The sequence below is a fragment of the Malassezia pachydermatis genome (genome assembly GCF_001278385.1).
Source record: "Malassezia pachydermatis strain CBS 1879 chromosome Unknown scaffold6, whole genome shotgun sequence".
In the NCBI taxonomy this organism is placed as follows: domain Eukaryota; kingdom Fungi; phylum Basidiomycota; class Malasseziomycetes; order Malasseziales; family Malasseziaceae; genus Malassezia; species Malassezia pachydermatis.
In genome coordinates this window covers 337,707-357,279 of record NW_017253143.1, presented here as the reverse complement: position 1 = coordinate 357,279, position 19,573 = coordinate 337,707, and the positions used below count along the sequence as shown (strand labels likewise).

Below are 19,573 nucleotides of genomic sequence, written 5' to 3'. Positions count from 1 at the left end.
CCAGGTCGCCGTCAGACCTGGTTGGGTGCTAGGGCCTTCCACGGCTGAGTCAGCAACGCGTGAGCGGCGGCCGCGACCCCCCAGGGGCCCCTCACGTCTCGGCGCGAAGGTTTCTGACCGCTTTCACACTTGTGACTCGTAGATCATGCTTCGTCCTACTTCGTCCCTCATGCAACGTGCTCTCCGTATTGGTATGATCCCTGCCGATGGTATCGGCAAGGAGGTGCTTCCAGTCGCCCAGCGTGTCCTGGAAGCTACGCCGGGAGCGCCGAAGATGGAGTTTGTGCCGCTGCAGGCAGGTTTTGAGCTGTTCCAGAAGACAGGCGATGCGTTGCCGCAGGCTACGATCGATACGCTGAAGAACGACTGCGATGCTGCGATGTTCGGCTCGGTGAGCAGTCCATCCCACAAAGTGGAAGGCTACTCGAGCCCCATTGTGCGTCTGCGCAAGGAACTGGGTCTCTATGCGAATATCCGCCCTGTGAGTGGTCCGCCGCACAAGCCGGGCGCGCAGCCGATTGATATGGTGACCATTCGTGAGAACACAGAGTGCCTGTACATCAAGTCTGAGACGCTGGAGGAGACGCCCAACGGCCAAGTCGCTCGGGCTATCCGCCAGATTTCCGAAGTGGCCTCGACGCGGATCGGCAAGAAGGCGTTTGAAGTGGCTTTGGCGCGGAAGGCTATGCGGGAGAAGGCCGGTAACACGACGCCGACCAAGGTCACGATCTGCCACAAGTCGAACGTGTTGTCTGTGACGGATGGCCTTTTCCGCACATCGGTGCGTGGTGTGTATGAGCAGGACAAGAAGGAAAACGGTGGTCCGGGCCGTTACGATGGCATTGCGATGGACGAACAACTGGTCGACAGTATGGTGTACCGCATGTTCCGTGAGCCGCACGTGTTTGATGTCGTGGTCGCCCCGAACCTGTACGGTGACATTATCAGCGATGGTGCGGCGGCGCTGGTTGGCTCGCTCGGCCTCGTGGCAAGTGTCAACGCGGGCGACTCGTTCATTATGGGTGAACCTGTGCACGGCTCGGCGCCGGACATTTGTGGCAAGAACATGGCCAACCCGATTGCCTCGGTACGCTCGGCGGCGCTCATGCTCGAGTACATGGGCTACACGGAGCCAGCGCTGACCATTTACCGCGCGGTGGATGCAGTGCTGGCGGAGGGCAAGGCTCTCACGCCTGACCTGCCAGGCGGCCAGGCGACCACGTCGGATGTAGAGGCGGCGATTCTTGGTGCGTTGGCCTAAGTCCATCGATCGATCCTACGTAGAAAAAAAGGAGTGCCTACGTGTTTTTTACATCTGCCAGAACGGCTCGGAGGCGTGTGCGTACGTCACGGAGCGTGAGACCTTGAGCAGGATCGATCGTAAGACGTAGCCAGTCCTGTAGGCCGACATGCGTCTTGGCAAGCCACCCAGGCACGACGCGGATGAGGGTATCTAGGCATGCCTCCATTTCTGCGCGACTTAGGGCCACGTGCGTAGAGGCATGCAGAGCAGAAAGCACCTCCGACATGGGCAACATACGTGTTTGACGGCCAGTCGGTGTATGGGTTCCGGTGGTGCGGGAAAAAAGTACATAGATGGCCTCGGCCATCGCAGGCAATCGGGAGAGCTCTGCCCGTTGTTGGATCAAATGGGGGCCACTAGTCGCCGACAAAGTGCTCCGAGCTTGCTCTTTAGCGCGAATGCGCTCTTCCAACGTCATAGAAGAGATGGACGAGGTGGACGCTGCTGGGCCCTTGGAGCGCTGCAAAAGTTTGGTCCGCGCGTCAGATAGAGGCGCTGTGGGCGGAGGTACATGCAGCGAAGGCAGGGAGGACGGGGGTATAGGTGGCATGCGGTCCAGAGGGAACGACGTGTGCCAGTGGACTAGTTGTGGCCGTGCACGACATAGCGATACAGGCGTTGACGGCATCGGCGGCTGCGTGCGTGGCGCCAGCGGACTGGTCGGCGGTGAGATGGCAGCTATGTCGTGCGTAATACGCGTAGCATGCCCATCGCCAGACCGAGTCGCAGAAGGCGTAAGGAGACCTGCTTCGCCTTTGGCGTAGCCTTGCGGCGTCTTTGTAGGGGTCACAGGGATCTGCGCTGTAGACTGGTGCGAGGGCCCAGCAGGCGAAGGCGTAGACGGCTCTGTGACCAGGCAGCAGGCAATATCTAGGCCCTGCTGCTCGAGCCAGTGCGCATGCTGAATCGCCACGAGCCGAGTAAGTCGATAGTTCATTTCTGTACGTCGCTCCTCCATGCCTGTATTCCACATGGCCAACTGGCTCATCTCCTCACGACGTGGCGACGGCGGCGGTGAGAAACTACGCAAGGACGTGGGCGTGCTAGCGTGATTCGAGGGCGAGCCATACTGCACCTGCTTGGACGTGCGATGATGGTACGCCTGCATAGACATCTCAATCCCAACCGACCAGTCGTAGATTTTGCGGTGGGTACGCGTGTCCACAGTACGAATGCGGTCCACGAGGAACCCCATACCGCCTAGCGGTGCATGATCGTCGTCAGACGCAGGGGGCGGCATCCCCGGTGCATGAGACCAGAGCCATACAAGTCGCCGGAAATCTGGCACATCAAAGGTTCGCTGGCACGTCCGCTCAACCATAGGCCGCAACTGCTGAAATGTAATAATATGGGGTATACGAATGCGTCGCCTTGGTGTCATGGTAGTGGGCTCCGCGGATGGCGCGCCATGCGTCGCCATATACACCAACAAACTCTGCTCCACAGCAGTATGGTATTCAAGGAGCTTTTCGTACGATGGTGGGAGCGGAAGCGAGGTACGCAGCTTGTAGGGCAACACGGCCATCGTATCTTGCGCCGTCAGAAGCGGCGGCGTTGACGCACTAGACGCAGAAAAGACATCTAGGGCATGTTGTGGCTGAGCATACTTCTTTGTATTCGCTGAGGAGCCGAGCGAAAAGGTAGCAGGCGCCAAATCAGCGCCAAGTGGCTCCATTTTCCTGCGGGGTCTGCCAAGTTAGTAGTAGGCCACGTACGCTTCACGCACAGCGCGTGCTGTGAGGACTGTATCTTCATCCTCATCTAGGATGACTCGCTTTTGCCTGGTACTCCCATACTCTGCGTGCGCAGGACCGAGGGCTCCGCGACGTAGATCCATGAGCGTAGTAGCAAGACGCACGTCGACACGAGCGCCGTGGCTGCAGGGAGACGCAGACTACTTTAACGAGCATGCATCGGCCGATATCACGTGATAGGGTCTAGGCCGCGCGCGACGCGCCAGGGGCCCATGCGTGGCTGGAAGGGGTGAGTAAGTGGAGGCCGTACGTACATCCAGGCGAGGAGCTCTGCCTCGGAGGCACAGCGGAACAGGTAGGAGGCGCCGCTTGTGTACAAGGCAGCGACGTGCTTCTGCTGGTGAGTGCATATGTGTACATACTGTGGAAGCCCATGGAAGAGCTTCGGCATGGGCACGATCGAGGAAAATGCATTGATCCCATACCAAGGCAGAAGAGCTGCGACGAAGGAGCAGAAAGGGGCTGATGTGGTCAGTGCGAGTATGTACGTACGGCTGAACGACACACCATACGCGAGTCCATACGCCACGAAGAGTATCTGTCTGCATTTCGATCCAGCCGCGTTTCGTGCTGCCGACGATGTGGACAGGTACAGCGCTAGCCATGTACGCCACGTCGCTTTGTGAAGTTATGCCAGCCCATTGCCTACGTAGCTGGACGAGGTAAGTAGATGTGCATAGACGTACCTGGTCAAACGATAAAGGCGTATCAAGCCCAGGCGGCGGGAGGGAGACGTGCGCACTATGGCACATGGCATCATAGATGGCTTGCTCCCAGACCACGTCGGCCAAGTAATCACGCACTAGCGATAGGCCTCGTGGATGCCATGGGCCTAGGGATGTGCCGCCTGGGATCTGCATCGTACGAGTGTCTAGCATCCATAAGTCGTCGGCACATGCAGCAGGTTGCGGCGTAAGAGTAATGCGAAATAGGGTATCCACGACATGGTCCTGGGCAGGAAGAAGAGTCCACGACGCCGGCTCGGGCCCACCCTCGCGATGAAACTGGCAGCGGATGACATGATCCAAGTGCAAGGACGTGACACCATCCATGGCAAGAGTGATTCGCAGCACACCTGAGATGGAGCGTACAGCCGTGGTCGATGAGGACACCGATGTGAGGACCTGCGAGGGCCGCCATACGACGCACATAGCCATGTCGTCCGTGGTAGACATACGTTGCATGGGTATAAACGCTGGCTCGTGCGAGACCAAGTTGCCTTGTGCATTCCATGACCGAAGTGATCCGAGGTACACACGCTGAATCCGGGGGGTCAATGTGAGCGTATCCGACGGACCCATATCCACATGTCCACAAAGGAGGTACGCAGGAGCACGACGTAAAAGCCAAGTCGGCTCCGTACGTCGAACAATCGGTGCGATGTGCTGTGTGGTCCCATGCACTTGCTGCATATGCATCCGAGTATGCAGCCCTACATCATGCGCCCACCGTCGTTGGCGTTCATGGACGCGCGTCGAAGTAGCGGCAGGTGCGTGAGAACGTACGCGAGCCACGTCCCAAGCATGCTCGGCAGGTCCAGGAGCAAGCGCTGCATCCTCGTGCGCTTGGTCGAATGCTTCAAGGGTGGCAAGGTACGTTCGCGTAGGCCGGCCAAAGAGGGTGGCATAGGCATGCTGCGGCCGACGAGCAGGGTCGAACGTGCAGGTGTGCGATACTTGCACATGGCTAGAGGGATGCAGCTGTAAGTGCACAGGCTGTGTAGCATACGTCGCGCCATCCCAGGTCAGTTGCCAATGCACCTCGTCCATAGAGCGGGGGTCCAAGCCACGTACATCATCGATACATAGACGGTACGTTGTGTCGCCATAGGCCATCACAGTGACATGGCATGTACCTAGGGGTGATCCGCCCCACCATGCTAGGATGGGTACATCAGTACGTGTACCGGGGATCAGTGGAATGTAGACATGGCCAAGTGCAGCATACATGGGAGACATCGGCCCGAGAATCTGGGCATGAGCATCGCGATGCGATGCCTCGTCGGCGTCCCACGTACTCATGCGCTGCATATCTTGGACATGTCGTGCCAATGTATCCAAAGACCACGAGCGAATCGTGCACGCATCCATATCAACGACGCGCACAATGGCTGTAGGCAGCGCGACATAGGACTTGACCGCTTCGTCCGTCCAGACAATGTCATGCATGGAGCAAACAGACGCGCTAGGCGTCGGCCGCTGAACACCCAGCTGGAAGCGGACGTGCACACCAAGTCGCGCACACAGCACGTTCGCTTCACGTACCAGGGATGCATGCGCAAGTATGCCTTGGGCAAGGGGTAGCAGGGTCCGCTGCCGCCATCGACGCGCTGTCTCGCGCACCACGCACGACACGGTGGGCGTTTCGCCGTGGTGCATGTGGAGGAACCAACATCCAGACAGCGGCAGTGGTGGACTATGTGGAGCTACGAACGCGCGGATTTCCCTGTGCCAGTCTTGCCGGCCTTGCTCTTGTTCGCAGAGGCGGCGGCCTTTTTCTCGGCATGCGCGGCTTTCCGCGCGGCTTTCTCCGCTCGCCGTTCCTCCGGCGTTCGCTCATCGCGTGGCTTGCTCTCGCGTGACTTGCTCTCGTGCCAAGCTGCCACAGCAGCTTCAGCGTCTTCCATCTCCTGCCGCTCTTCTTCCAGCTCCTTCTCACGCAGATCCTTCTCAATCGAGTCTAGGATTCCTTCGTTGTGTGCCTGCTCCATGGGATTGCGTACATCAATGCCCATCTTACGAAGCGCTTCGAGGTTCGCAAGAAGCTCATCAGGCGAGACGTACTCATCGCGCTTCTCCTTCGGTACATCCTGGTCATCAACGACATGGACACGCGCGATGGGCTTACGCTCTTCGTCTTCCTCCGTATTCTTCTTCTGCACCGTCGATTGCTCGTCCAGGACTTGGGCCAGGACACCAGCGCACGCCTCAGGCCCAAAGCGCTGAACAAACAGCTGCGCATCGGAGCCGCTCAACTTGTACATGCAAAAGCTGGTCGCAAGTCCGAGGACAGGCATCGTCGCCGAGCGCATGAGCCCGGCCACTTGAGGGACAATCAGCTTGGTCCCAGGCGCACCAGCAGCGTCTGTCTCGGCCTTCGTAATAAAGTACGGCTCCAAAATCTCGCGGAACGATTCGTAGACTTCCATGAGCTGCATCATTTGTGCAATTAGTGAGAGCTCCAACTCGTCAAAGGAGACCTTGATATTGTCGGCCTTCAGTTTGTCTTCCATAGCATTGCCATCGTCATCCAGATAGCGTTGCATCATACGTGCGGCGAGCATCGCAATTTTTTCCGCCATTTCAAACATCGGCGGCGGACTATCGCTCTCTGCGAGTGTGGCCGGCGGCGAGACAGCCAGGATAGAAGAGGCATAGCCTAGCGTAGGTGACACAGGGCATGGTGACCCAATTTCTGCCATTAGAAACGCATAGATCGATACCAAATGCAAGCGACCCGGCTTGAGAATGTCGGTACGGACTAAATTGAAGGCGATGCCCAGCAGGCTCGTATAGTACACGGGCGGCGACCAAGCGCTCATGCGCGTCGTTTTTGGCGGCAAATATCGCTCCAGGCGCTCCACCACATTGTTCATAAGCTTTTGCAGGTCTGCAGCGTCGTACGCAGGGAATATCTCACTGGCACTGGTATACAGCAAAACAAGGCACATCACAGTGAACGGGCCGACCTGGCGCACATTGTCCGACACGCCCGGCATAAACATCGTGTCCTGCATGCGCTCCAAAATGGCAGTACGATGCTCTTCCATCAGCTGATCTAGGTGCTCTGGGAAGAACTGGAGAATATTGCACCACGCTGCATACGCAAAATAGGCCTTGTTCACCTCAGGCCCCAGCTTCTCGCTCTTTGCCAGCGCAGAGAGCCAGTTCAGCGCCTCTTTAGAGGCCCATGGCTTGGCACCAGCTTCTGTGCGTGCCAAAATCCGCGCGGTTTGGAGAAGCGAGAGCTCGTCGTGCACAGGCGTATCCGACAATGCGTCCTAGACCAACAGGGCACTTATAGCACCACGCTCCTCATCCGAGCCATCTTTGCATTCCGTACGAATCAAGTCTTCGACATACGCAGCACACGCCTCACGAGAAAGATGAGGCCGTTCCGCCGCATAGTTCTGCCAAGAGGGACTGTCCATGATCGTCGTGAAGACCGAAGTTATGACAACCCCTACGCCGCCGCCTCCACCTTTCTCCTACTGCAGCCGGCCACCGCGGGGCACCGCAGGAGCCTGGCCTAAGCGACAAGAAGTAGCGTATGGACAACCAAGTTACATGCGCGCTTGACTATGTGGCGCTACCGGTGACGTGTACAGTGAAATGGTACTGCTTCCAAGCAGACAACGACGAACAGACAGATACGCTGGCCTATGCCGTGCAGCACTGGCAGACATACAAGGAAACTGACCCTGAGCAGACTGTGCCTTCGCTTGCGCAGCTGTGGAAACGCATGGAAACAATGCCATTGTACGCAATAGAGCAGCCAGAAGAAACACCTCGATCCTTGTGGCTGTTTGTATGGGCGCATTCGTCGTGGGACCCCTCGCGGGAGACCTCGCTAGAATCGTTGCCATGTACGTATTCTTGACGACTGACGCAGTGCACAAATCCAGCAGCTATGTACTCTCTGATGTTGGACAAGCATGGCATCAGCTGGAAATGCCTCCAGTATGGCGAGCGCACGCCTTCTTCCTACATGCCCTGGAAAATGGCATGGCCGATCAATGGGCCGCTGCCGGTCTATGTCGTATCAGTGGGGGTGTTCTTCGCTGGGAGGACTCATTGTCTCACACAGGCCTCGCTTTGCTACATTGCAATGTGGACAAAAAGGCATACAAGCACACGTTCCGTGCTCATACGACACAGGAAGCGGTGGTCATGACCACGTCCACTCAACACGTACCTTGGAGGCCGGTCGAGACGCCCTCGATACCTGGCGAGCCGCTCTTGGCACAGCCAGGTGATATGCATGTGCTGTTGCTACCATCCCTTTACCGTGCTACGCTTCTTCATACCATTCCCATGTTGTCTGACAAGGCGTTACAGCCGTTACGTGCTTCCCTTGGCGCCTCGTGGCAGCCAAAAGACGATGACCAACTCGCCGTCCTCCAAATTTCTGTCGTGGCCCCCCCACCTAAAATGCCGATCGAGGCGGATGGCCTGGCTGTGCCGCTCGATACACATGCTGCGTCGAATAGCACAGCCTGCACCATTGTATGGCCCCTATCGCTGTGTGTATGTGGGCAGCTGGAGACGCCTGCGGGTTCTCCTGATTCTTGGCCCTTGCTGACGCATACCGTCGAAGCTTTGCTCACCAGCGATGCTTGGACTGCACGTACCTCGCATCCACCGTCCCCAGAAGTGGCCAATTACGTACCGGTGCAAGGCATCGGCGCACCGCCGCCCATCGAATTGGTGGATACGACGCCCTCCGAAGAAGACGTATTTCAAGGGATCGGCCAGCTGACAGAAGACGATCTCAGCTTCTTCAGCGCGTCAGAGCGAGCTGATCGGACCAAAGACGGACCTATGCCCACAACGTTCGAACCAGTTCCGGCGCCCATGGACCCGGCGCCTCGCTCGTCTGCGGATCTTGTCACCACGCCGCTCACAGCCCCTCACTCGGATGCATCTGAGCCACAGGGGCTGGAGTTGCAGCCGCCCAAACCGGTGCATAAGGAAGATGCCTCTTTGTCTCCGACCACGCTAGCGTCTCATGTGGTGGCTCCGCCATCGCAAATATGTACCTTGCCCACATCGCCTCGCATGCTGAAACGGACATGGGATGCGGAAATCTCTCCTGTGTCCAACTCTCCCGTGCAGGAAAAACGTCGGCTCTCGCAGAAGTACGATATGCATGGCAAATTCTTCGCCGAGAGTACGATCAAACGGGCCCCTGAAGACGAGATGTATCGTCGCGTAGCCCCTTCGCCACGACCTTACTTGGCCACACCCACGAGTGCTGCCCTTAGCACCCCCTCACATGCCTCCGCAGTAGAAGACTCCCTGCAAGGAGAACACGAAGACAATAGCGAGGGAGAGGATGACAACAGCAGCACAGAAATGGTTCACATCTCGGCCCTGACACGCGCCGTACTCCTACGTCGGCTGCACGTGAGCACGGCGCCTCGGCGACCCCAAGAGCAGGGTGTGACACGACAAGATGCACGTACCGAGCGAGTGCATTTGGATTGGACGTGTCGGTATGCAGGGGCAGCGCGTAGGCGAGAGTGTGTTACCCCCTGCCCATCCACTGTCCATACCACATGGCTGACAAGAAGCCTGCCGGGCCACCGATGGGAACGACCTCGCATCTTGGCAGGATGTGGACATGCTTTGGTCGACATGGCTTCTGAGGCTATGAGCTATGCGCGCCCCCTGGGTCTGCAGCCTACCGCAGGTACCCGATCTGTACTGGCCCATATGGTGTTGGTCGACTTGGAGCTGGATGATGAAGCTGTGTACACATGGCAATACGCATTAGCGGACAAATACAGTGCCTGCCACCTAGGCACCTTGGACGTGGGTCAAGTCTGGCACTATCACGCCAACTCCTGGCTGGATGGAATGCCTAGCGCTGCCGTCTTTTTGCAGGCCCCGCGTGTGCACCATGTAATTTACTTGGTGTACAGTGATGCGTCAGCATGCGAGCGCTTGTATCGCACCTGGCCACTGCCTGGACCCCAAGTCACACTGGTGGCTGTGCCCCTAGCGCATATTGTCCACATGTCGCATGTAACAGCGCTGGCCTACGCCGCATATGAAGACACTTGGCATCGTGTTTGCCAGATTGCTCCACACACCTATGAGACGTGTGTGCATCTCAAAGAAAAAGCAACCTTCCAACTTGCATGGCCGTTGAAGCAGGCACACTCGCCCCTTCACCAAGGCACAGTACTTCATGTGGCCTACGATCGCTCCACCACGGCTACACGTGTGGTGCTAACTGACGAACGAGCCCAGCGTGTCGTGTGCCGAACTTGGGACAGTGGTGATGTACATGCTGATATGGTGCAAATCTGGCATTTGATTTGTGCTTGCATGACAGAAACGACGGCGGCCTGGTATGTGGTACTGTGTCGCTATGACAGCATGCCTTTGGAGGAGGCACAAGCTTGGTTGGCCTTGGCGCCCAAGATGAAAGAGAGCGCAGCGTTGCGGCCGGTGGTCCTCACCTGCTTAGAGCCAGATGTGGGTTTTGATATGCAATGGACCTTCAGTACACCAGCCTCCTCTTGCGCGATACATCTCCCCATCGCCATGACGACACGCGCTACTCATCCTGTGCTTACGCAGCGCAGCGCCTGCATATGCTCTACGATACCCTATAAGGAGGACAGCCAGACGGCGTACTTGTTGCATATGGTGCAGGTGCTGGGAGAGGATGTGGACATGGCCACCTGTCTCGACGATGTTATTACGCATATGACAGCCTTGCAAGAAATCACAGCGCTACGGTGGCCGCCTCCTACGCCGCCGTGGCCATGGCATATTGCGCTCCTTGCAAGTGCCTAACGATCGCACAGATTTCTCCTGTACAAATATCAACCATGTATTTAAAGGAAATAATACTAAAAGACTAGATAGAAAGAAGGACACAAGCCAACCCACCTGCCTACCTACCACTAGTTTGCCCGTATAGAGGATCACACTATGGACGCATTCTCTCGCAAAAGAAGCAAGTTCATGCATTGGCTGGGGTTTTCATTCTGTTGTCACCTTAGAACGGAATAAAGTTCGACACGACATCGGCCACGTTCGCACCGTTGAAAGACAGGGTGCGCATGGCGTCCAAGTCCACAGTCGTACCCTCAGAGACGACCGTCGCATGCGAAGCGTAGGGACCATCCGACGAGTCAGACGACGAGTGGTCACGAGCACTACTGCTAGTGCTGCTACGGCTGTGCGTGCTGCTGGTAGGCTCCGCCGACGAGGACGACGACGACGAAGCGGTGGAGGTAGGCTCGTGCGAGCTGCTGCTGCTGCTGCGAGTGCTGCTGCGAGTGCTCGAGGGCTCGGTGGTCGACGACGAGTCCTCACTGCTGCTGCTGCGGGTAGCGTTCTTGACAGCCGCAGCAGAGCTCGCCGAAGCGCTCGAGGTCGGCGACGACGTGTGCGTGCGAGTGCGGTTACGGCAGCGACGAGCCGACGAGGAAGCGCTGCCAGTCTTGCTAGCCGGCGACGACGACGACGACGAGGAAGCGCTGCCAGTCATGGTAGCTGGCGACGACGACGACGACGAGGAAGCGCTGCCAGTCTTGGTAGCCGACGATGACGACGGCGACGACGACGAGGAGGAAGCGCTGCCAGTCTTGCTGGCCGACGACGACGACGGCGACGACGACGATTCAGTGGTCACCGAGCTGTCCGACTCGGTCGTGCTCGGCGAGCTCTCCTCATTGCCCAGCGACTGGACAGCAACGAACGCATTGGAGGTAGGGTGCGAGATTTCGCTGCGCTTGGCGACAGGCGCAGCGCTCGACGGAGCCATTGGGTCAGCCGCAGGGCTGGCCACGGCCATAGCATTCGACGCAGGCGCCGGAGCGCTCGAAGCCGACATAGCCGACGAGGTCGTCGGTGCAGAGCCATCACTCGACCAGGAAATGGACGAGGTTGAAACGCTCGACGACGATGACGACGACGGAGAAGCCGACGACGACGAAGCACTCGAAGGCACGCTAGTGCCAGAAGACGAGTGCTTGCCCGACGACGAATGGTGGTGTTGCTTGCGCGAGCTGGTCGAAGAGGCCGAGTCCGAGCTCGAATGATGGTGCGAGTGGTGACGCGACGACGACGATGAGTGGCCAGTGTGGTGCGAGCTGTGCGAGCGCGACGACGACGAGCCCGAGTTAGTCGCTGACTGCGAGGCAGTAAGCGAGCTAATCTGAGCGCGCACAGCCGACTCCTGCTCAGGGCTCAGGTTGCTACCAGCAGTCTCCGCCCGAAGCTGCGAGACCATCTGGCCACGCTGCTTGTCCTGGAGCTGACCCAGCGAGGGCACATCCGAGTAGATGTTGGTAGCCGCGGCCATGTTCGCCTGGCGGTGAGCAGCCGTCTGGCGGCCACCGCTGCTCGAGCGTGTAGCCGACTGACCGTTGTTGCCGCCCTGCAGCGACGAAAAGACACTCATCAGCGCCTGAGCATTCTGAACCTCGACGCTGTTCGCACCGCCGTTGTCTCCCGAGTCAAGCTGGTTGCCGTTGGCGTAGTCAATGTTTTGACCGCTGTTCAGCGCATCCTCACGGTTGTTGCTGAGGTTGGAGTCACCAGCCACATTCGAGCCCACAGTGCCGTAATGGATAGCATTGCCCGAGTTCGACGAGCGGTGGTGCGAGCTAGGAGCCGCCGACAAGCTCGACGAATGGCTGCTACGCTTGTCAATCGGAGCACTGGACACACCCAACGCGGCCAGAGAGACAGCAAGAACAATCGCAGTAGGGAACTTCATGGTTCAGGCGAGAAGGAGAAAATGAGAGAGAGAATAGGGATGTAGGTGATAGATGCGCAGGTAGAGGTCAAGAAAGACGTTCGGCAGCCAGTACCGATACGTGAGGAGGTGTGGGAAAGGAACGAGGCCAAACCAGTTGGCACACAACAAGGGAGGGGAAGGTGAGAGACATAGTAGCCTGCCCCCTAATCTTATAAGGCTACAAGCCACACCGCCATCCAGGGGCTTATAGAACCTCGGCCAACATCCACCTATGAGATTTTTAGAAACCCCTTTGACACCTCCACATAAAAGGGCCAGTGGCATCATTGATCGCCTTTTGTACATAATACAGGACGTAAGCTACGAGCCAGCCAGCCTATGACGCACATCAGCGCCACATATGAATAAGCCAAGACATGAACAGCCCCGTCAAAAATCGTTGCAGGTTGTAGACTAGCGGGTGGTTAGTTGTAATAGTACGTACATAAGGAAAGGAAAGGCAGTGTACCATCCACCAGCTCCCGTACACTCCATGTGTCTTCATGGCGTACAATTCGTCCAGCTTCATTGAATTCCAGACGGCTAAAGATACGTAATTCCACAGAGAAAAACGCCCGAAGGATTTCAAGTGGATGAAGGATATCATATATGAGAACCCAGAGAGGACGACGGCCCAGGCCTTGCGGTGCGGTCCAGTGCGATTTGACGGCATCCTGTGGCATACCGCTTGATAACGCGGCAAGTGGCGGCACTTCATGCCTTTCCTGCTCTGGCAATGCTTCCATGGGTACACTATCACCCCGCGAAGCTTGCACCGGCGAGGAATCCAAGGCCCCATTTGATGTAGCGAGTCCAGGCGCTGAAAGAGACGACTCCTGTACCCAACCGGGCGTCCGAGGACGTGAAGAATGCATGCTATTCGACCCACTCGCGCTGGTAGGTGCGTTCAAAAACGGTGTTGAAGGGGTGAGTGGACTTTGCACGTAGGACATCCCTGTACGGCGGCGCACAGGACCATGGTGATCACCTGATGACATCGGGTAGTTTAAGAAGGGATGCGGGGTAATACTCCCTTGACTGGCCAGCGGGCCAGGGGTGAAGCGACCACTGAGCGGCGTTTGCCGTGGCCGCCCAAAGATATTGGGAAAGAATGTCACAGTCACTGTATGATCAATGATGCCTGCGCGTGTACCATCGAATTCAAAGTCACTGCAGATCACATCACGCAGCTCGGATCGAACGTCCAAACCTGGTAGTGAGAAAGCCATCATAAATTGGTCAATGATGCGGTTCGAACCATGTGCAGACACAAACGGGCTATCGAACACTAAGTGTCAGAGGTGATAGACGTACCTGCATTGGAATCATAGTATCTCCAGACCATTTCTTTGATTTCTTCCGCACTGCGTTTGGCACCATACAGCGACGCATGCAGTGTGAGAATGATATCAGTGAGAGTGCTGGGACTCGGAGGCGCACCACCACCGCCATCAAATTCACTGTCTTCCGTCATAGGTGACCCGATATCCCGCAACGTCAGACCCATAGGTTGCGGTGTAGGTGGCGTCGGTGCGGAGGGATCGAGAGCCTGTACAGAATTGCTTTGTCGGCGCCGACTTGCGATTCCCGAGGAACGGGATACAGATGGAAAATACGAGTCGCCTGTATGTTGTCGAGGCATGCTCGTCGCTGACAAGGAGCGCGCGTGCCCCGACATGTCCACCAGGATGACTGACAGTGCAACAACCTTTTTTGGAAATCGACCGGGGCCCTATTTCCGGGGGGGTTGCTCCTCCACTCTTCCGTTGGTGCACGGATTCTGAGGTAAGCGTGCAGGCGCCAGAGCTGGGCTCGTCGCCGGGCCCAACAGCGGTGAGCTGCAGAGGAGAAGGGTGGCACAGACATATCATGTTGCAACAAACCATTGACGAGTCGCTGTACAGCCGCCAGCTGTACGTGCTCGGCCATGAGGCTATGAAGCAGATGTCAGTCAGCAATGTTCTGATTGTCGGGCTTCGTGGCCTTGGTGCAGAGATTGCGAAGAATATCGCCCTGGCGGGTGTAAAGAGTGTGACGCTGTACGATCCCAACCCTGTGAGCGTAGAAGATCTCAGCTCGCAGTTTTTCCTGCGTCCTAGCGATGTGGGTAAAGCTGGTGTCACGCGTGCTAGTGCTACTGCAGCACGTCTGGCTGAATTGAATGCATACGTTCCAATCAAGGTGCTTGATGTGGCAACACTCGACAAGGAGACACTCCTGCAATACAAAGTGGTTGTGTTGACCCATGCCAACTTGTCCGAGCAGCTCCGTATTAACGATATCACTCACGATAGTGGTACGCACTTTATTGCTGCAGACGTGCGTGGTCTCTTCGGTACTGTGTTCAACGACTTTGGCTCCCACTTTGTGTGCAAGGACACAACGGGTGAGCAGCCACACCATGGTATGGTCGTATCGGTTACAAAGGACAAGGAAGGTCTTGTTACGACGCTTGACGAGACACGCCATGGTCTGGAGGATGGCGATTATGTTACATTTACGGAGGTGCAAGGCATGGTGGAACTTAATGGCATTGAGCCACGCCGTGTGACCGTCAAGGGCCCGTACACATTCACCATCGGTGATACGACCTCTTTCAGTGACTACACGACCAGTGGTGTATTTAAGCAGGTAAAGCAGCCGAAAGAGCTGGTGTTCAAGTCGCTTCGGGAGAGTCAGAAGAATCCAGAGTGCCTCATCTCTGACTTTGGCAAGATGGATCGTCCGCCGATTCTGCATGTAGCCTTTGAGGCTCTGTCGCAGTTTGAAGAGAAGCACCAGCGCTCGCCTCGTGCACGGAATGACGAGGATGCGGAGGCTGTGTTGGCGCTGGCGCTGCCACTTCTGCAGGCCCGTGGTCAAGCGCTGGAGGGAGAGGAAGCTACAAAGCTGGCCCACTGGCTGATTAAGGAACTGGCCTACCAAGCTACGGGAGATTTGTGCCCTATGTCGGCGCTCGTGGGTGGCTTTACCGCGCAGGAAGTGCTCAAGGCGTGCAGTGGCAAGTTCCACCCGCTGCAGCAACACATGTACTTGGATGCTTTGGAGGCGCTGCCACACAACATTCGCAAGTTGCCAGAGTCTGAGTTCGCACCTACAGGCACGCGCTATGATGGCCAGATTTCTGTGCTAGGCAAGTCGTTCCAGGAGCGAATTGCGAACACACGTGAGTTCCTTGTTGGCAGTGGTGCGATTGGCTGTGAGATGCTCAAGAACTGGAGCATGATGGGCTTGGCTACAGGACCGAATGGCCAGATTTTCGTGACAGATCTGGACACGATTGAGAAGAGCAACTTGAACCGTCAGTTCCTTTTCCGTCCGAAGGATGTGGGCAAATTCAAGGCGGAAACAGCTGCTGCTGCAGTGGCAGAGATGAACCCGGATCTGCAAGGCAAGATCAAGACGTTTGACCAGCGTGTGGGTCCTGAAACGGAGAGTATGTATGGAGATGAGTTCTTTGCAGGGATTGATGGTGTGACGAATGCGCTGGACAATGTACAGGCGCGATTGTACATGGACAGTCGCTGTGTATACTACCGCAAGCCGCTGCTCGAATCTGGCACGCTCGGTACGAAGGCCAACACACAGGTGGTGGTGCCAGACTTGACCGAGTCGTATGCCTCGTCGCAGGACCCACCGGAAAAGTCGATCCCCGTGTGCACGCTGAAGAACTTCCCGAACCAGATTGAGCACACGATTCAGTGGGCTCGTGAGCAGTTTGATGCTCTTTTTGAGAAGCCTGCGGCGAATGTGAACCAATACCTGTCGCAGGCCGACTATTTGGCCTCGCTCCAGTCGGCCGGTGACTCGGGCTTCAAGCACCAGGTGGAGGAAATTAAGACCTACTTGGTCGACGAACGCCCGCAGTCGTTCGATGCCTGTATAGTATGGGCGCGGAAGAAGTTTGAAGAGAACTATGTGAATATGATCAAGCAGCTTGTCTTCAACCTGCCGCCGGATGCCAAGACTACGACGGGCCAACCGTTTTGGAGTGGTCCCAAGCGTGCGCCGACCCCGCTGGTGTTCAACCCACAGGATGAGTTGCACGTGGCCTATATCGTCGCGGCGGCCAACCTCCACGCCTTCAACTATGGCCTGCATGGTTCGAACGATGCAGCGTACATTGCGAAGGTGGCCGCACAAGCGGATGTGCCTGTGTTTACGCCACGCGAGGCGCATGTCCAAGTGAACGACAACGACCCTGTACCGTCGGACGAGGGGAACGCCGCGGAGGAGCAGGCCAATGTCGAGGAATTGGTCGCGAGTCTGCCTACGCCTTCGTCCCTTGCTGGGTACCGCCTGCACCCGGCCGAGTTTGAGAAGGACGATGACTCGAACCATCACATGGACTTTATCACGGCTGCTTCCAACTTGCGTGCTACCAACTACCAAATCACGCCTGTGGACCGCTACACGACCAAGGGTATTGCCGGCAAGATCATTCCCGCGATCGCCACGACGACAGCGCTGGCTACGGGTTTGGTCAATATCGAGATGTACAAGCTGCTGGATGACAAGAAGGACATTGAAGCATACTCCAATGCGTTTGTCAACTTGGCCTTGCCGTTCATTGCGTTTAGTGATCCGATTGCCGCGCCGAAGAACAAGTACAACGACACGGAGTGGACATTGTGGTCGCGCTTCGAAGTGGACGATATGACGCTCCAGGAGTTCATTCAGTACTTCCATGACCAGCATGGTTTGGACATTACGCTGGTGTCCGGTGCACTAGCCATGCTGTATGCCGACTTCATGCCGCCGAAAAAGAAAGAAGAGCGTTTGGCGATGAAGATGAGCACGCTCGTTGAGACGGTATCGAAGAAGCCCATCGAGTCGCATGTGTCACATCTCACGGTGGAAATCATGTGCGATGACCGCAACGGCGAAGATGTGGAAGTGCCGTCGGTGACTATTCGCCTGCACAAGTAGACCTCTTAAGACGATAACCGCTTCAATAGATCGACACCCAGAGCCAAGGCCTCCTCGCGAAGAGGCTGTGTAGCGTCGTGCAAAGGAGCCTGCGTTTGCAGGTAGTGGCCCACCGCAGCGACCAACCCAGCCTGCGCCAACAGAGCGCGGATGTGCTGGCGCTGTGTTGTAGACTCTCCGAGCCACTCGGCATACGCACATAGATTCGATAGCACGGACAGGACACGTAAGGCCAAATCCTGGGTATCCTGCATCGAAGAAAGAGACGACGTAAGAAGATCCGCAAGAGGCGCTAGCGACGCTGGAGGCATCTGGCTGAGCTTGTCGCACGCGGAGACGGAGCTAGAGAGTGTGGCTAGCAGGCCTGCAGAGGCTTTGGCCAAAGCCACTTGATGTGGATCGTCAGAGAGATGGCACAGCGATACAAGAAGACGAAGTCGGCCTGACGCTGTATGCAGCCGCAATGTCGAAGAGGCATTGTCGTCTTCATCTGGGTCCTGCTCGCCACTCCAGAACGCAAACACCTCCGAATCTTGGGCCAAATTACAGAGCAGTTCCACGAGAGCGCGACGAATCATGACAGAGTCATGCTGAAGAAAAAGGGGGATCATCGCCTGCGATACGTCTTTCCACTCAGATAGAGGACAGGTCGTCCGCGCTACCGCTGTAGCCATGGCAGGCGAGACACTCGCCAGATTGGTCAAAGCCAAGGCACCCTCAAACAATTGCAAGAGCGACGCGATGGGAGTGAGAAGGAGTGTACTTAGGTAAGTAGCCGCTCGCATCATAGTGCCGTCCATGCCGAAGATCAAGGTTGGATCGGTGGAGATACACAGCTTGGCGAGCGCCTGCATCGGAGCCAGAGCCTTGGCTGGTAGCGTTGTGTCATTGGTCAGCAAAGGCCATGTGCTTTGAGAGAGAAGGAGCAACGCTTTGCTGGCGCCCTGCTGCAGGAGAAGACCACGCAGCTGCGCATCCTGTTCCGTAGTCAAAGCAAGAAATAGGTCACACAAGAGGGGGCGTAGAGAAGAAGAGAGCGTAGGCGTGCACAGAGAGACCAAGGGCGGTACGAGTCCTACCTCAATAAGACGGCGGCATCGTTGCTCCACAGCTGGCGGCTGCAATCGTACATCGTCCGACTGCGATTGCTTCAACGCAGAGCGACGTAGCGCTTCAACTTGGCGCTCCTGCGTGCTTCGCGGAGGAAGGTAGGCCACCATCACCGAGAGAATCGAGACCAAAACAAACGTCGCCGAAGATGAAAGGGGCCCGCGCATATATGTATGCTCGTCGTACGTGGATGCGACAGCTTCGCCATCGCGCGCTGGAAACACAGCCTTCTTAATGGACGAAGAGAGAAGGGCACGAAGAGCCTGGAGAAGCTTGGTATCAGAACTGAGTTTCTCACGGAACGCTGGGAGGGAGACGAGGTAGTACAAGCTTTCCAAGGCATCCATCTGCACAATTGTACGCCGTTGAAATTGCAAGGGCGCACGATTGGCGTCGATCGAGGTATGGTCCAACAGGTAGTCACGCAATGCATCGTAGATCTGATCACAGGTGGCAGCTGGGAGCGAGAGTGGCTCGGAGGAGGAGGGATCGCTAGTGATAGCGAGCTTGATTAGCACTAGGTCGGTGCATAGCGCGGTCTCGATGTGCGATAATGTTGTGTGTGCCTCGATCCAGGTCTGTACATCCGCGTGGCCAGCGATGGCAGGGCGTAAAGATGGCTGCGATGCCACATCACTGAGCATGTGGGCAAACGCACATGCTGCTTCTTCGTCCGATGCAGCTTCTGTACATGCTTGTAAAAATGTCGGCGTCAGCAGGGCCTCAGCGAAGGCAGGGTGAGCGAGGCACACAAACCCCACGATCATATAGACGCGAAGGGCTTCGCCATGCTGAACAGCCTCCTGCAGGAAAGTCCACCACGCAGGCGCTTCATGCACTTCAATGTCCTTTACGGCAGCAAGGCATTGCACAATGTCAGGGGTGGGCGGAGCCGGATCAACTCCTGCGTAGTCCCACACGCGTTCGAGCCAAGCAACCATGGCGCGCAGAAGACAGTGTCCATGCGCACATCGTTGGTTTCCTTCACCTCCACAAA

At 57.0% G+C, this 19,573-nt stretch overlaps 7 protein-coding genes across 7 annotated transcripts; 3 read left to right on the top strand and 4 right to left on the bottom strand.

Annotated features, from left to right (window-relative positions):
• Positions 1-145: 145 nt before the first annotated feature.
• On the top strand, positions 146-1,261 carry Malapachy_0153 (isocitrate dehydrogenase; the record flags this gene model as incomplete). Its single annotated transcript, XM_018134686.1, has 1 exon — positions 146-1,261. The coding sequence occupies one exon, from the start codon at positions 146-148 to the stop codon at positions 1,259-1,261; it is 1,116 nt and encodes a 371-aa protein (XP_017991084.1).
• Positions 1,262-1,298: 37 nt separating this feature from the next.
• Malapachy_0164 (hypothetical protein) lies at positions 1,299-5,225 on the bottom strand (the record flags this gene model as incomplete). Its single annotated transcript, XM_018134697.1, has 6 exons — positions 1,299-2,991; positions 3,019-3,180; positions 3,312-3,391; positions 3,420-3,519; positions 3,550-3,710; positions 3,744-5,225. 6 exons carry the CDS (start codon positions 5,223-5,225, stop codon positions 1,299-1,301), a joined length of 3,678 nt encoding a protein of 1,225 aa, XP_017991050.1.
• A 2,101-nt stretch (positions 5,226-7,326) lies between these two features.
• On the top strand, positions 7,327-10,583 carry Malapachy_0176 (hypothetical protein; the record flags this gene model as incomplete). The annotated part of the gene is made up of 4 exons (XM_018134708.1): positions 7,327-7,642; positions 7,669-9,271; positions 9,350-10,132; positions 10,160-10,583. 4 exons carry the CDS (start codon positions 7,327-7,329, stop codon positions 10,581-10,583), a joined length of 3,126 nt encoding a protein of 1,041 aa, XP_017991034.1.
• Positions 10,584-10,788: 205 nt separating this feature from the next.
• Positions 10,789-12,516, bottom strand: Malapachy_0167 (hypothetical protein; the record flags this gene model as incomplete). Its single annotated transcript, XM_018134700.1, has 1 exon — positions 10,789-12,516. The coding sequence occupies one exon, from the start codon at positions 12,514-12,516 to the stop codon at positions 10,789-10,791; it is 1,728 nt and encodes a 575-aa protein (XP_017991049.1).
• A 370-nt stretch (positions 12,517-12,886) lies between these two features.
• Positions 12,887-14,044, bottom strand: Malapachy_0171 (hypothetical protein; the record flags this gene model as incomplete). The annotated part of the gene is made up of 3 exons (XM_018134703.1): positions 12,887-12,951; positions 12,983-13,825; positions 13,852-14,044. 3 exons carry the CDS (start codon positions 14,042-14,044, stop codon positions 12,887-12,889), a joined length of 1,101 nt encoding a protein of 366 aa, XP_017991154.1.
• Positions 14,045-14,406: 362 nt separating this feature from the next.
• Malapachy_0151 (ubiquitin activating enzyme) lies at positions 14,407-17,466 on the top strand (the record flags this gene model as incomplete). The annotated part of the gene is made up of 1 exon (XM_018134684.1): positions 14,407-17,466. One exon carries the CDS (start codon positions 14,407-14,409, stop codon positions 17,464-17,466), a length of 3,060 nt encoding a protein of 1,019 aa, XP_017990983.1.
• Positions 17,467-17,471: 5 nt separating this feature from the next.
• Malapachy_0165 (arm repeat-containing protein) lies at positions 17,472-19,517 on the bottom strand (the record flags this gene model as incomplete). The annotated part of the gene is made up of 1 exon (XM_018134698.1): positions 17,472-19,517. One exon carries the CDS (start codon positions 19,515-19,517, stop codon positions 17,472-17,474), a length of 2,046 nt encoding a protein of 681 aa, XP_017991051.1.
• Between the last annotated feature and the right edge of the window lie 56 nt (positions 19,518-19,573).